The sequence below is a fragment of the Cebidichthys violaceus genome, unplaced genomic scaffold (genome assembly GCF_023349555.1).
Source record: "Cebidichthys violaceus isolate CVI_PGR_0920_01 unplaced genomic scaffold, fCebVio1.0.p SCAF_30, whole genome shotgun sequence".
Lineage (NCBI taxonomy): Eukaryota > Metazoa > Chordata > Actinopteri > Perciformes > Stichaeidae > Cebidichthys > Cebidichthys violaceus.
Window position 1 is genome coordinate 474254 of NW_027176484.1, and position 15355 is coordinate 489608.

A 15355-nucleotide genomic window follows, 5' to 3' on the forward strand; every position below is an offset into this window, starting at 1 on the left:
CGGAGGAGGTATTTCCCGCCGCACCGTCGATGGGACACAGGAAGGGAGGAATCTAAATGGTTCCTACAAATTCTGTAGGAAAAGCGTTTTGTTTTTTTCCATACCTTTTTGCCATGAAAAAAGCATATATTATATATCATGAAAAGACAACTTACCTGGCTCACTTTCTAAAGCCCTTTTGAACCTGAGAAGAATCACATTCAATATGTTATTAACACATTTGGAAGGAGCCAAGTTCCACTGATGAGGCGTAAAATGTACTGGATTAAATATTTAATAATTCGTCTTTCAACCTTAAAAGGCCATCGCGAGCGCACTGAATTATTTCGCCCGGCGGTACCAAAGCGTTCACCTACGTCGCAAATCTCACCGCTAACGCAGTGATCTGTTTTCACTGCTGTAAGGAGGGGGCAGCGTATGGGGCTCTGTGCATGCTCATTATACCCGCCACCGCTGCTGGCTGTTTGTACTCACCTAGCTAAACCCCGCACCGCATGTGTGTGTGTGTGTGTGTGTGTGTGTGTGTGTGTGTGTTCACACAGCATTGTGTGATCATCGACACCAAAATCCCCCAGTGTGAGCATTAGTTTAAACCTGTGTAACCAATTATGGACATTGTCTGTCTCTCCCCCCCCCCCCCCCACCACTAACATGAGTCACGCTGTCGTTCTTCACTGTTTTCATTCAGTCCAAATCGGCCTCGACTCTGCCTGCGACGCCCCTTCCGACCCGCATATTGGCGGATCTCCTTTTTTTTTTTTTTTTTTTAGGAACGCGGTCATGGGAGCAGATTGGTGGGCCGGGCGAGTGACACGAATACTAAGAGCGCACCCCCCCCCACCCTCTCGCATTCAGTCAGTCTGCCTGCCACCCAGGGCATCCTGTCTTAATCCCTTTGCAGAGACCAGGACACAGCCTTGGCAGAGTGCATTCGAAAACGCGGAGGTCCCCGCAGATTATTTAGCCCGCGCAATTATCATAATGGAGGCGGCGTACGGCACTACGTGAACAGGAATTGAATTATCACTTGAAAGGTGTCTCTTTACCCTCTCTCTCTCTCTCTCTCTCTCCCTCTTTCCAGTATTGGCACAAGATAGCAAACCTTCCCCTACTTGCCTGAAATTAAAGCGCATGAAATAACGTGCAGTGTGGGGGGGGGGGGGGACTCAGAGCTTTCTATAATGTGATACTGTTAACACCGTGACACAAGAGGTGACACAAGAGCAGTTCGCAGAGAAAACAGTTGCACTCAAGTACACATGTGACACTGGCTGTTCCTTCTCGACGTGTTTGTTGCAACTCCAATATCTTGACTTTACAGATGTGCAATGTCTTACTTTGCTCTTAAGCCAATGATCGCTTCCATTTTAATCCTCGCAGAACCTGTTTACACGGTAGTGTGACGCTTTTTTTTTTTTTTTTTTAAAACCCTCTCTCGCGTCAGACAGAGTCGTCCACTCACTGCTTTTTTTTTTTTTTTTTTTTTTTGCTTCCACAAAGTTTGAAGTGTGTGCGTCGCGGCAGTTTTCAAAGCCGTTTAATAAGCAGAAGCCAAAACACGCCCGTCAGAATTCAGAAGCCGAGGCCGCAATCGTCACTCTGTCTACATTACAGCGTAGCATATTGGCCTGATAGCAAATTTAAAACGAGCCTATAGGTTGTTTTTTTTGTTCTCACAGTGATGGTCTGCCTGACCGTTAATTCCAGATGGCAGCTTGATTGCTCTCAAATTTGTGCCTTTTCTTTTAATTTAATCTCGCTCCATCACAGACGGGAGAAAAATGAGCCTGGTCATCTTAAAAAAAAAATAATAATTTTGATGATTTTTCAATAATGCGACCGTGCCATCTGGAAGCACTGCTGCCCTAAGAGGGGGGGGGGGGGGGGGGACGGTGGTGGAGGTTGAGCTCAGGTCCGAGGGGTCAAAACCCGCATCATCTTTTTCTTCCTCGTAGTTCACGATGATAAGAGACCCCGAAACAAGACATCAGAAAAAGGCCTTTTTTAAGCTCACATCCAGCTTAACAGTGTATGGCAACAATTTCTGGGTCCAAAAGAATTTGCAGGACTAGTGTCAGTATATCGTAGAGTGGACTGGATAGACTCTAATGCGGAGGCATCAAACGGATTCTTGTTCAAAACCGTCCCATGAGAATCTAGAGATGACAACTAGCTCCAAACGTGTACCTCTCTTTTATTGTAAAGAAGTGCATGAATGTACATTCTGTTCGCAATTAACGATTGACGAACAGCCTGAGATGTTTGCGCTGAGGTCTCGGCTACACGACTAAAAGAACCGACAGCTGTTTACCTGCCAACACATCATTTTGTCTCCTCCGCTCTCAGCTGTCCTTGCAAGTTCTTCTTGTACTTTTTTTACGCCATTATGGGTTTTGACAGTGGCGCCGAATATTATACTCATAACGTATCCAGCGTAGGACTTGCTACTCTTTTCAGGACAACACAACCCCCCCCCCCCCCCCCCCCCCCCAGTCAACAAATAGTTTCCCCACATTCTTCATGGTCATCCAGTGGGCCGAATTGGCCTCTTTGATGGGCCGGTTCTGGCCCTCGGCTGTATATTTGACACCATAGGTGTGGAAAAAATGGATGGATTCTATGTCTGATCCATATTTCCTTTATTGGGCTTTGAGCTTGAACTCTCAGCATTACCCCCCCCCCCCCCTTTTTGTCATCCTAAAGCTTAATCAATATACTTGTATGTTTTTTGTTTTTAAATAGCATTAAATGAAATGATTCTAGTAATAATGTCAGCCAACTCTGCAGCTCTGCAAAGCTTTTTAGCCTCTTTTGGCTCAGCGTTTAGGACATTATGGCACTGCATGCAGTATTTCGCTGTATAGGGTCAAGTCGATGTATCAGTCAGCTATAGTCTTCATGTTTTTTTGCCCCCCCTCCCCCCTCCGCCGGGGTCCCGACAATCGATTATAAGGCGGCTTTAAAATTAAAAGGAGCCAATCGAGATTTTATGAAAAAAAAAAAAAAAACGCTCCGAAAAAAAAAATCCAATTACGTTGTTCTATTGACCTGTCCAAAATGACTTAGAAAAAAAAAGAAAAAAAAGGTATATATGGAATCTAAACATATCCTGTGCTTGTGAGGGTGAGCGACCGAGTAAACACTTTAGGTTTGGTCAGCTTTATTAAATCTTGAGTGTGGCTGCAGTCTCCAGAGCATGCTGCACCCTATAGCGTAGCATTCCACCTTTCACTGACCTCCTTGGCAGCCATCCATTCATGAAGCACTTTATCTCCACACAGATGAGAGAGAGAGCGAGAGAGAGAGAGAGAGAGAGCGAGAGAGAGAGAGAGCGAGAGAGAGAAAAAAAAAAAACTTCAACATAACCCACAAGTACGACCTTGCTTATATGTTTCCTTATTTCATGTCCGCAGCCATCTTTCAACAAGACATTATGCTTCATGCATTCTAGCTCCCGTACAATCAGGACGACGTTACCTTGAATCCATTGAAAATGAAATATCGCGCCTCCCAGATAACTTGTACTCGGGTACTTTCGTCAGGATGGATTGTTACTTTCATTGCCTTGAAAAATGAAATATTGTGGCTGCCGTCAGTTGTACTTTGAATCACCCGGTTGAACGCGCGCGTTCAACACTGTTTACGTTCGGTTCCAATTCGTAGCTGATGTAACCCCGATTTTCTCTTTGGGCGTTCCGCTAAGTAATCTTCCATATTTGGCTTTATAAAGCTAAAGAAATTAACACTGGAGTCCTTTTTTTTTCTTCTTCTTCTTCTTCTTCTTCTTCTTCTTCTGTGTGTGTGTGTGTGTAGACTACAGTGTGCTGCAGCAGGGGCCTGTAATTCTTTTCACAAAGGAGAGTGAAGCAAAGAAGAGGCTGCATTGCCAGCAAACCTTGTTTAAAAAAAAAATTTATTGTCCCAAAGCGTCGCTCCAACAACAACCGACCCAAACCAGACGATAAAGACAAAAGGCAAATACTATGTTCAGTATATATATATATATATATATATATATATATATATATATATATATATATATATCTAACAAGATTTAGTGAATTCAGCACCAAACGTGACAACATACCAAGCACTACCATGCATGCGACAGCTGCAGTAGGGTCTGTGGGACTGAACACAGCCTGGTGCTTACCCTAGTTACAGGCACAGTTTAAAATTGGCTGCAGCAAGCAAGCAAGCCGGTGACAACTCTTAAAATATATATATTTTTTTTATATTTGTCGGATAACACCATCCCAAGAGAGGTGAAACATGTTGAAGGAAATAACACTGGTTTTGCTGTTCTGAGACTCATCCAGTCAACGGAAGAAGGGGGGGGGGGGGGGGGGGGGGGGCATCATTCCTTGTTAAAAAAAAAAAGAGAGTTTGGCTGATAAGTCAGCAGCACCCAACGGCGTGCTGGATTTATTTCACCAGCACTCGGCGTGCTGAGACCAGGATGGGAGGGGTGGGGGAGGAGGTGGGGGAGGAGGGGGGGGAGGGGAATTGCCTTTCTCCAGGTGGAGCAGAGACCGGAGAGAGTGAAGCACTCTTCAGTCTGCAGCAGCAAGCAATGGTGGCCTCTCGGTGTGATGGGCTCCAGTGCAAGATTTAAACCCCCTGTTACACATGAAGCTGAACCACAGCCGCACATTGTTATAGAAGCTTATAGCGACGCTGCCGTTGTCTTTCATTCAAATGATTATTACTGGATTTGCTTAATCTTAATAATTATGCTGTATTAATCTGTCATGGCGAGGAAATCATCAAAGACCGTTTGTCGTACTGGGCCACATTTTGCTATTTTCTAAATGTGAGACAATTGTTCGCTCGTGAGGAGAAAAAAAAATGGAACACAATGTGTTTGTTAGATTAAAGCTAGAGAGGGTTTTAAGTTATCTTTTGATATATTTGTTTAAACTCCTTACACCCCCGACAGCAATCAAGAAATCCAAGAGAAGTATTGGTGGCATTCATTCTGGCTTGTCTACAATATCATGTGTTTGTGTTCATAATGATATTTTTGGATGAGTGGCTTTGCTTGGAGGGCTGAAGCGACTTTTTCCTCGTTAGATTTAGCGACCTTTGGAGCTAGTGCTGCTAGCGCCTTTTTTTTTTTTTTTTTTTTTTTTTTTTGTTGGCAACACTGGGCCGGGTTATTCAGCTGGATGATTTAAAAAAAATAATAAAAAAACATGCATACTCTTTGATGGTTTCTCCAATGTGTGCGACCCCAGCTTTGATGTCCAATTGTTTTTCTCCATGAATCACTTTGTCTGGAACGAGAAAAACGCCCATTATAGAGTCCAATGTGATGCATTCAACAGCCCATAACCTGAAGATGTTCATTTAACAATCACATGTGACACAGACAAAAACTAAATCCTCACTTTTTGCACAAAAAACCCCCCCTCAAATGATTCATCAATGACAAAAATAGATGCCAAATGAATTTTCTGTAGATCAACTTATCGATTCGTTTACAAACTGACGATTCGTTTTGATTTTCTCCAAGTTATTTAAACAGATTATGCTCGCAGTATTCTATATTTCTCAACTTATTTTGGTCAATAAAAGCCCCTAAAAATTACCAAACAATGAATTTGTTCTCCTAACAAGTATTTTCTGTGTAGCCAAAGCGCGATATATAGATATATATATCTATATCTCGTTCTTTTGTTCCACAGATCTCCACTATTGTCCAAAAACTACAAGTAGAAACAAACAATTGTTGCAGCGGGTGACGTTTATATATCCCTCTAGTGCAAAGAACATGGGTGCTTTACATGTATTCATCTGCAGCCAGAAATAGTCCCCTAATAATCCATGTAGTCCTGTCTGAGTGAACTGCAGTTCCCAGATGTTTTAGGATATAGCACTAAGCCGTTGTAGCAGAACAAAAGTGTGTATTTCTGACCCGTTTCCTAAAGATTTAGCTGTTCAATGGTAACAAATAGGCTTCGGGGGGCTGAGTGCCACCAGCGCAGTAGGAAAGTCGGTAAGTATTGACAGATGGACTAACTCGGCATCGGTTCTGGTCTCTTCCTCGGATCTGTTGACAATAATACAAATGGATTTGGATTTTGGAGATCACCAGCATTACCTTCCCACAATATCTCTTTGTTTGCTTTTTTAGCTTAGGTCATTGTTTATGCTGCATGCGGTTATTTATCCGTGTCTCCTCGGCGCCTCATGCACAACCACTCCTCCTCACAGGTTTCCTTCTCAAGAGGTGATTTAGGGGAAGTGATCTCGAAATTTCTCGTAAGTAGCAACACAATACACGAACGGTCCAGACTGTCATGCGCAATTAGTCTAAGCGTTATCCCAGCTTCATTTCGTTAATAATGGGTTGTATTTAATTACTTTGAAGCCATTTTGCAAACACTATAAAATGACGTCTAAAAATGTCTGTTTGACTGCAATTTGAATTACAGGCTAAATATAATTCAAAAATGTGTTCAGACAGCGTAACAACATAACCATTAGTTTCAATTGGCTCCTGATGCTGTCGTATAATTCTCCATTATCAACACAAACATCGCAAACCTGCACAACGACTTAAATTATTTGACACCCTCTCACTAGCCAATCCATCGCCTCGCTGCGGCGAAACGTTTTTTTATATACGCTGAAACTTTTTTTTTTTTTTTTTATTTCGGCGACAGACCGACCCTCAGACGACACATTAAAAACCACTGGTTACGTTTCCCCATTCCTTGTTTTTTTTTTTTAGCAGCTGTCTTTCAATCAGAGGGTCGTCGGTTCGATTCCCTTCTCCTGCTCCTCCGCTAGTCTCATGTCAATGTGTCCTTGAGCAAGACACTTAACCCCAAAATGTCTCCCGTAGCTGCGTCTACGGTGTGTAGATAGATACTGAACTGTAAGTCGCTTTGGATGAAAGCGTCTGCTAAATGACTGTAATGTAATATAAAGAATAAACACTTCCTTCCTGGATCTCAGGAAAGCAGGACTTCAATATAGGCCATATGGGGCAGAATGCGTAGCCTTATGTTGTATTATTGGGCCGTAAATTTATGCTAATTTCCAAAATTGTCACGAGCGAACAGGTGGCATCCACCACGATGGCGCTGGCCATTTACATAGTTATCTGATGTTCTTCATCCGAGGAGGCACACTCCAAGCCCGCCGCACGAAAGAACGTGAGAAGAAGTTGAGGTCCGTCGTCTGTACGCGTGTGTTCTGTAAAACCCAGATGGCCCGTGAGGTTACGGCATCAGCACAAACGAGGACACGACAAGACACGCAACTTAACGTATGCAAATGTAATGAATCAGTATTGTGTTGGAACGAATTAGCAGAAGGACATTCAGTTCACTAATCGGCCACAGGCTTCTTTCTCCGTCTTGAAGAAGAGGGACTTGCCACATTTCATTTCTTCATTTTTTTTATTTTTTTTACCCACTTTATCAGGTCAACACCCACTGGATCAACTGCAAACGACTGATCGGTAAATTGCATAATAAACAACGTCACTTGCATTATTTGGCCTTTGTCTAGAGGTCTTGTGCCACACATTTTCTGTCTGATTGTAAATTGAGATCTTTGTCATTTTTCTTTCTTTTTTTTTTGTCGCTCGCTTGGAATAATCTTATTGAACATAAAACAGTCCAAATCCCCCCGCGTAAGAACTCTGAGGGGAAATGTTTAATATGCCAACAAGCAAAGACAAACATCAAAAATCTAAAAGAAAAAAAAAAAAAAAATGTGCCTGCAAAGCAAGTTGCTCAATAATGCAACATTTCTTGTTACGTTTCATCCTCATGAATGGATAATCTTTGTCAATTTGACTCGCGCGGAGCAGTGTTAACATATTTCTTCTTGTGTTCGTGCCGTGGGACTATTTCTTTATTTAATTTTTTTTGTTGTTACCTCATTTCTTGAGTCGTAGACATTCGGTCATTTGCATCAAAGACTTCCGAGCTCGCTTCCCCAGTGTGTGCGTGTGTGTGTGTGTGTGTGTGTGTGTGTGTGTGTGTGTGTGTGTGTGTGTGTGTGGGCACGTCCGAGCCGACGCATTTGGCCGGACGTTGCCTGACAAGACTCTAATCATCTGACATCGTGGTTTAAACGCTCCGAAGGTCTCCGCTTTATACAGGCCCCTCCTCCCTCTGCACACGCCCCCTCGATTGAGACGTACGTTACCCTCGCACTTTTCCTACAAAACTCATCAGAACAAACAGATTTGGCAAATCGCAGTGCTTGGTGCAGCGAGCAGAAGAGTAAGGGTGGGTGTGTTTTTTTATGTTGCTGGCAGGATTTTAGATGTAAGCGGGGCTACTGCATTCAGAGGCTGTGAATACATGCTGAGCATGCCTAGATGGAATTAATCCACTCAGTGTTGCGTCGACAAAGGAAGGAAATATGTTTGAGGCAATTTTGATTTTTTTCTTCTGCAAACCCCTTTTATGTTATAAGGCCTTCTTGTGCTGATAAAAATGCATTCAGATACCAATGTTTTATGAAAAAGCCACGCGCACAAAGCCTCAATGACTCTGCGAGTGGTAGATCAACATTGCTCATTGCTGAATTTGCTATTCTTAAAGCATTCCGGTGGAGATTATTTTTTTAAATTTTTTTTATTGACAGCAGACATTCTCCATCCGCGTTCTTTGCCATGTATGACATTTTCATCTCTCAGGTGGCGACGCTGAGTCGTTTGTGATTCCAGCCAGACAAAATGAGCCCTCCCCCCCCCCCTACACACACACACACACACACACACACACACACACACACACACACACACACTGCCCAGTGGGAGGCATTCGATTCCGATTCCCCCAGCAGAGGACGCATCTCTCTGCAAGCCTCTCTCCAAACAACTCGGCTTGGTGTGCGGCAGGCAGCCTGGCTGGGGCAAACAAAAAAACAAAAAAAACAAAAAAAACACAAGCCACATGCACAGGCTCATTTCTACTGATTAAGCCAGCCACTCATCCTCACCAGAGAACATTTCCCCCTCAGTTAACAATTTTTACAGTTTAGAAAACACCTGTCATAATAGACTCGCTTCCTCTTGCTGGTGGCTTGGTGGAAAGAGAAGATTAACAGATAACTCGGAGAATGGAAGAGTTGGAAAGAGACGGGGGGGGGGGGGATACTTAAGCGTAAGGACCCAGCAGGCAAGGTTAATGTCTCCTGCACTAGGCGGGAGTGCTTCGCTCTCGGCAAAGACGGCCGACTGCGCTGAAGAACGGTGACTGTATCATTTAATAGAAAAGCGTGATACAATGCTGTCACATTTATAATTTTCCCAGCACACATGATACGTTTGGAATACAGCGCGTATTGATTTATTCTGTTGGTTGCCATCTTTGCCCGGGCGGGAGATAATAAGGGGCGATAGCGACACATCAACACTGCTGTGTGAGAGTGAAAGGTACATGGTGTACTGTATGTGTACGAATGTCTCGGGTCTATTTTTATCTTGAGCACACTCCGGCATATTCTTAGACACTTAGGCTGAATGGACTAATCTAATCTCATCGAATCTAATCTAAGATAACACAAGTAACGAGTTTCTTGTCAGTCACTTGATTTGGGAGATGATAAATCCTGCTGTAGTTATACAAGGGCGATATCAGGGCCCCTCCCTCACTATGGGATCACGCTATTTGTGAGAGATTTCGGTGCGACGATAAATTGGATCGTAATAAAAAGTAAAACGGCTCTGCGGTACTGTTTCGAGTGGGGAAAAAAAAAGGCATTAATCACGAATCAATGAAAAGCGTTGTTTTTGTAAACCCCCCGGGAAATGAATCACAGATACATAATTTCAAAAGGCAATAAAAAAGGATGTAGAATATTATAGTAAAATGACAACAAAAAAAAAGAGAAAAATTAGCCTCGTTGTTTTGTCACTGGAAAACATTTGTCAATGACTTTGTTCATGTAATGTTGTGTTTTATATGAGCTCTATAGCACCATTTCAAGCAAGAATATGTGGACTTTCTCTTTGTTTGCATGCATGCAGGTTGCATTGGTTTTTACATTGCTGTTAGCGTGGACATTTGTTCTGTATAGAGAAGATTCATTGTGCAATGTTAAAACGGTCTATGACTTGGGCTTTGGGTATTAAATAATCCTAGGATCCCTACAAGAAATTCAATTTAAATTTAATTTAATAACAGAATGCTCAAAGTTCTCATTTTTTGGGGTTTTTTTTTCGCTCTCCAGTGCCGATGCGTCAAGCTTCGGTGAAGTCTGGAAATCTGGGACAATCCAGGGTTAGAGAGCTAACAAGAAACTGTTTTATATTCTACATAAGGGCAGCATATGACAAATCAATTGAAGCCTTTTAATTCCTTTAGATCTTGTTTCTTCAACACTCTATGCACGTTGTAGCGTTTTAATTAGATTAGGGCTGCAAGTAATTATTATTTCCATTGTCAATCAATCTGTTGTCAAGTTTTTGGTGAATTGTTTGGACTATATGAAGGGATAAAAAAGGGTGAAAAAACACCTATTATAATTTACCAGAGCTCCAAGTTGCATCTTCAATTTCTTTGTTTTCTGTCAGTTAATTTATGTGGTTGCTAAATATAATTGTCTGTCTTTTTTTTTTCTTCCTGCAGAGAACACAAACAGCAGATGAACTATGAATGCTGAACAAAATGATCTCCTCCCTCCAGCGCCAGACAATGAGAGGTCGTAGGCTGAAGGGGGCGCTGTCCAACCCCCTCTTTGTGCTGCTTTTGGCCCTCCAGATCCTGGTGGTGGCAGGACTGGTTCGCGCTCAGACCTGCCCTTCCGTCTGCTCATGCAGCAATCAGTTCAGCAAAGTCATATGCACCCGCCGCAGCCTACGGGACGTCCCAGATGGCATTTCCACAAACACTCGCTACCTGAACCTGCAGGACAACCTCATCCAGGTCATCAAGGTGGACAGTTTCAAACATCTGCGCCATCTGGAGATCCTGCAGCTGAGCAAAAACCACATCCGCAACATTGAAATTGGCGCCTTCAATGGACTGGCCAGTCTCAACACCTTGGAGCTCTTTGATAATCGGCTTACGACAATCCCCAATGGAGCATTTGAGTACTTGTCCAAGCTAAAGGAATTGTGGCTACGGAACAACCCTATCGAAAGTATACCATCTTATGCCTTCAACCGGGTCCCCTCGCTTCGAAGGCTGGATCTAGGTGAGCTCAAACGTCTCTCCTACATTCTGACGGCGCCTTCAAGGACTTGAGCAACCTGCGCTACCTGAACCTGGGAATGTGCAACCTCAAGGAGATACCCAACATCTTACCCTTGGTGAGGCTTGAGGAGCTAGAAATGTCAGGAAACCAGCTCTCCGTCGTTAAGCCCAGCTCATTTTTGGGATTAGTGAACCTCCAGAAGCTGTGGATGATGCACGCCCAGGTCCAAACTATCGAGAGGAATTCCTTCGATGACCTTCAGTCGCTGGTGGAGCTCAACCTGGCTCACAACAACCTTACCTTTCTACCGCATGACCTCTTCACGCCGTTGCATCGCCTGGAGCGGGTCCACCTCCACCACAACCCTTGGAACTGCAACTGTGATATCCTGTGGCTCAGCTGGTGGCTGAAGGAGACTGTACCTGCCAATACTAGCTGCTGCGCCCGGTGCCACTCTCCTGCGGTCTTTAAAGGTCGCTACATCGGGGAATTGGACCACAGCTACTTCCAGTGTGATGTTCCCGTCATCGTGGAGCCACCCAGTGACTTGAATGTGACGGAGGGCATGGGTGCGGAGCTTAAATGTCGCACGAGCTCGCTGACATCCATCAGCTGGCTCACGCCAAACGGCTCGTTGGTGACACACGGGGCTTATAAGGTGCGTCTGTCTGTACTAAATGATGGGACATTGAACTTTACTAGCGTCACAATGCAGGACACTGGGACTTACACCTGTATGGTTAGCAACACGGCAGGCAACATTTCTGCCTCCGCTGTGCTTAATGTCACGTCTGTGGAGAACAGTGGGGTGACCTATTTTACCACAGTCACCGTTGAGACCATTGAGACCCCGGGGGATGACAGCCAAACGCCGCTTCCCCCATTTGGCTGGGTGTCATCCTCTACGACGAGAGGTACTCCCGTTTCAACAAGGACCACAGAGCGGACTTACACAATTCCAGTTCTTGATCTGGATGGAGAGGGAGCCCTCAACGGCCTGGACGAGGTGATGAAAACCACCAAGATTATCATCGGCTGCTTCGTGGCCATCACGCTCATGGCTGCTGTCCTGCTGGTCATTTTCTACAAGATGAGGAAGCAGCACAACCAGCAGGATCCCGATGGGCCCGCCTCCTCCATGGAGGTGATAACAGTTGAAGAAGAGCTCGCTGGTGTCGCCGCCATGGAGAGGCACCTATCGCTGCCCCCCCTCGAGCACTACAACCACTACAACACCTACAAGAGCTCCTACCACCACGGCCCTATGCTCGGTACCATACACAGCTCGGCCACACAGGAACCTTTACTGATTCAAGCCTGCTCAAAAGACAATGTACAAGAGACCCAAATCTGATCTTGAATTTGACTAAAGCATCCGGTATCAGCAGTTTCATACTTGGAGTACAATGGACCAAAACCTGAAGATAAAAAAAGGGAGTCAAAATCACACTGACTTGACAAAGGTGACGGCGTAAATCAGCATTTGGCAAAGGGACGACATATGATACTTTAACAAGTGTCTTTACAAAAACAAAGATTATTTATTAAAAGTATGTCTAGTGGCTAAATGAAGAAAAACATTTGTGATAGCTTTTTAGCTCATTTTATTTCTCTCTCTCTCTCTCTCTCTGTAATACTGCACAAGGGGAGGAATGGTTTACGAAACGTGAATGTGGAATCTTATCAAATGCAGCTCATGTGAAACCACCGAATTGGTCTTGAACAAAAATGAATGCAACGCCATCGATTCAACACTTTGGATTTTACCTGATAATATGTTTTGTTAAAAGGGCATTGGTATTCATAAGCATTTATGAGCGTTTATTTGCTCAGCGCACCACGTCCAATTTCGGCGGAGGTTTTTTTTAACGAGAGACAAAACCCCAGAATTGGGGTTATGTTCATTGCCGTCACATTCTAAGCTGTCACTCAACGCAAAATGGGCTCTTTTTAATGACACGGCTCTGGATGATATCACAGTGAAGCCAGCATGCCTGAGGAGCAGAGCAGCCAAATTAGCAACTGTGCATTTCCCCCGTGGCTCCTAAACAACAGCCATACATCCTTCACTTTAATTAAGATTCGGTTCCTGCTCCCACTCCTCCTACCTACCTTTCCTTTACACTTCAACCTTTACTACTTTCGCTCTCCTTCTACTCCTCCTCTCTTCTCTGTCTGAGTGCTTCGTCTCCCCCCCCACCCCCTCGCCTACCCTCTCTCCTTTCCTCCATGTCCTATCGCGTCTTTGATTGTCTCTCTGTCACTTAGCTCAGGCACGTTCCTCACCCCCCCCCACCCCTCTCGCCGTGTCTCATTTGTCTCGCTTTATCCGCCGGCGTGTGCCGCACGACGGTAGAATATTGTTCGGGAAAATGAGGGGGAGCATAAGGCTGCAGTCTGTAGCCTCCCTGTTAACCCAGTAATGATCTACGTCCACTCAGTGTCGCGTTACCTTGCCATCACCCCCGGGGTCACACAAGCTCAGGCGCTGATGGTCCATCTGTTATACAGATAAAGAGGCAAATGAGGCTGCTTTGTAATGTAGTGTGACCCTGTCAGACTAACGCAGACTGGGGGCTAGCATAGTCAGCGAGGCAGTTAGGGAACCTGCAACAAAATAAGAGGAGATGGGTTACAGCTCATTAATCTGTATCAGCAGTTCATTTGCAGACGAACAGAGCAAAGCTGATAACAGAACAGCGGGAGACTTATTCCACTCTCCCTGTGCCCGACATCTAACCGGGGTTAGGGGGCCTTTGATATCGAAAGCAACCCTTGCTCAGTTTAATTTTTTGTCTGAGGGAAGGAAAAAAAAAAAAAAAACGCTCCCACTTTGATGTTGCATCATTTATAGAACCATCAGAACATTGTCTCTCCTGTAGTCTGTTTACGCTTTGCCCTTTTTTTTCCCATTTAGTCTTTCAAAGAGGAAGGCTCAAGGAAGAGCGAGGCAGGGATGAAAAGTGAGGAACAGTGGGGGGGGGGAGTGTGTGTGTGTGGGGCGTGGGGGGGAGTGGGCAGACCCCACAACGGCCATGAGGGGTCTTCAAACAGATATATTACAGATAAGAAGGGAGAAGAGTGGGGGGGGGGGGGGAGAAAAAAAAAAAAAGATAAGGAATAAGGAGGCAAAACTAGCCATCAGACGGTCGCCATGGAAACAGTGACCTTGTGCAGAAAGTAAGACGAGGTAGATGCCATTCGCTTTGGTCTCCGCGCAACGAGCATATTTTAATTTCCCACCGGTCGATTTCACAAATGTGACAGATTTATCGACATAACTGGCATAACGGAGTGTGTATTTACAAATGGTCTTGATGAGATTTGAACCCCCCCCCCCCCCCCCCCCCACCCCCACCCCCACCCGCCCCCGCGTGACGTGACCTTTTTTTTTTTTTTGCAAAGCATCAGTCAATCAAATGAAACATCGCCGCGTGATGCGAAAAATTTTACATGGCCGTCCGGGGGAGGGGGGGGGGGCTCCCTCTCGCCTTTATCGACTTTCACCTCAGTTACAGACAGCTACACCAGCTACGTCGCTACACACACACACACACACACAATCATGCTGCTTCTTATCAAGTCAAGTCTCCCAAATTCCATTTCTTTGACACGATGACCGAATGGCGAACAAACGACGGTGGAGGTGAAATATACATTTAAAGACAGCGGAGCAGGAACAAGTGGAACAGAACCTATTCACTGAGATGAGAACAGTCAATGGTCACGTCATGGTGTGAACCATTCTTTCCCTTTTCCACTGTTTTCTTTTTTCAATGCTCAAATCCTTTTCAATGCTTTTGGTGGCTTAATGATTCAATGTTTGACGCTGGCTACAGTGAAAAAAAAAAAAAAACAGAAAAAAAAAAAAAAGGTGGAGAATTTTTGATATATATATTTGGGGATGATGGGTTGTGAGCTATTCATAATGAATGGAATATCTCTGTGTTGGTATTTGCTGGAGCCGGATGGCTGTGGAGAGATATTTGAATGCCAGAGTGAAATTAAGCCTGACCCGCAGAATGTTGGACTTGAAATACCAGCAGAGTGAGCTTGATTTTTTTGTGCAAAAACCCTCCCCCCCACCCGACCCCGAGCCAAGGTGATCCAATTCTCGTGTGTTATTCTGCCAACTGTCTATGTATAGGGAGGGTTACTGTACGTGGGGATATTCTCTCTCATTTTCGGA

At 44.5% G+C, this 15355-nt stretch overlaps 1 protein-coding gene across 1 annotated transcript in view; it reads left to right on the forward strand.

Annotated features, from left to right (window-relative positions):
- The window catches only part of lrrc4cb (leucine rich repeat containing 4C, genome duplicate b), a 43341-nt gene extending 29212 nt beyond the window's left edge, over positions 1-14129 (forward strand). Inside the window, 2 exon segments of the mRNA XM_068724352.1 lie at positions 10599-11187; positions 11190-14129. Coding sequence (XP_068580453.1) covers positions 10626-11187; positions 11190-12520 — 1893 coding nt within the window. The 5' untranslated portion in view covers positions 10599-10625 and the 3' untranslated portion in view covers positions 12521-14129.
- The last annotated feature ends 1226 nt before the right edge of the window (positions 14130-15355 follow it).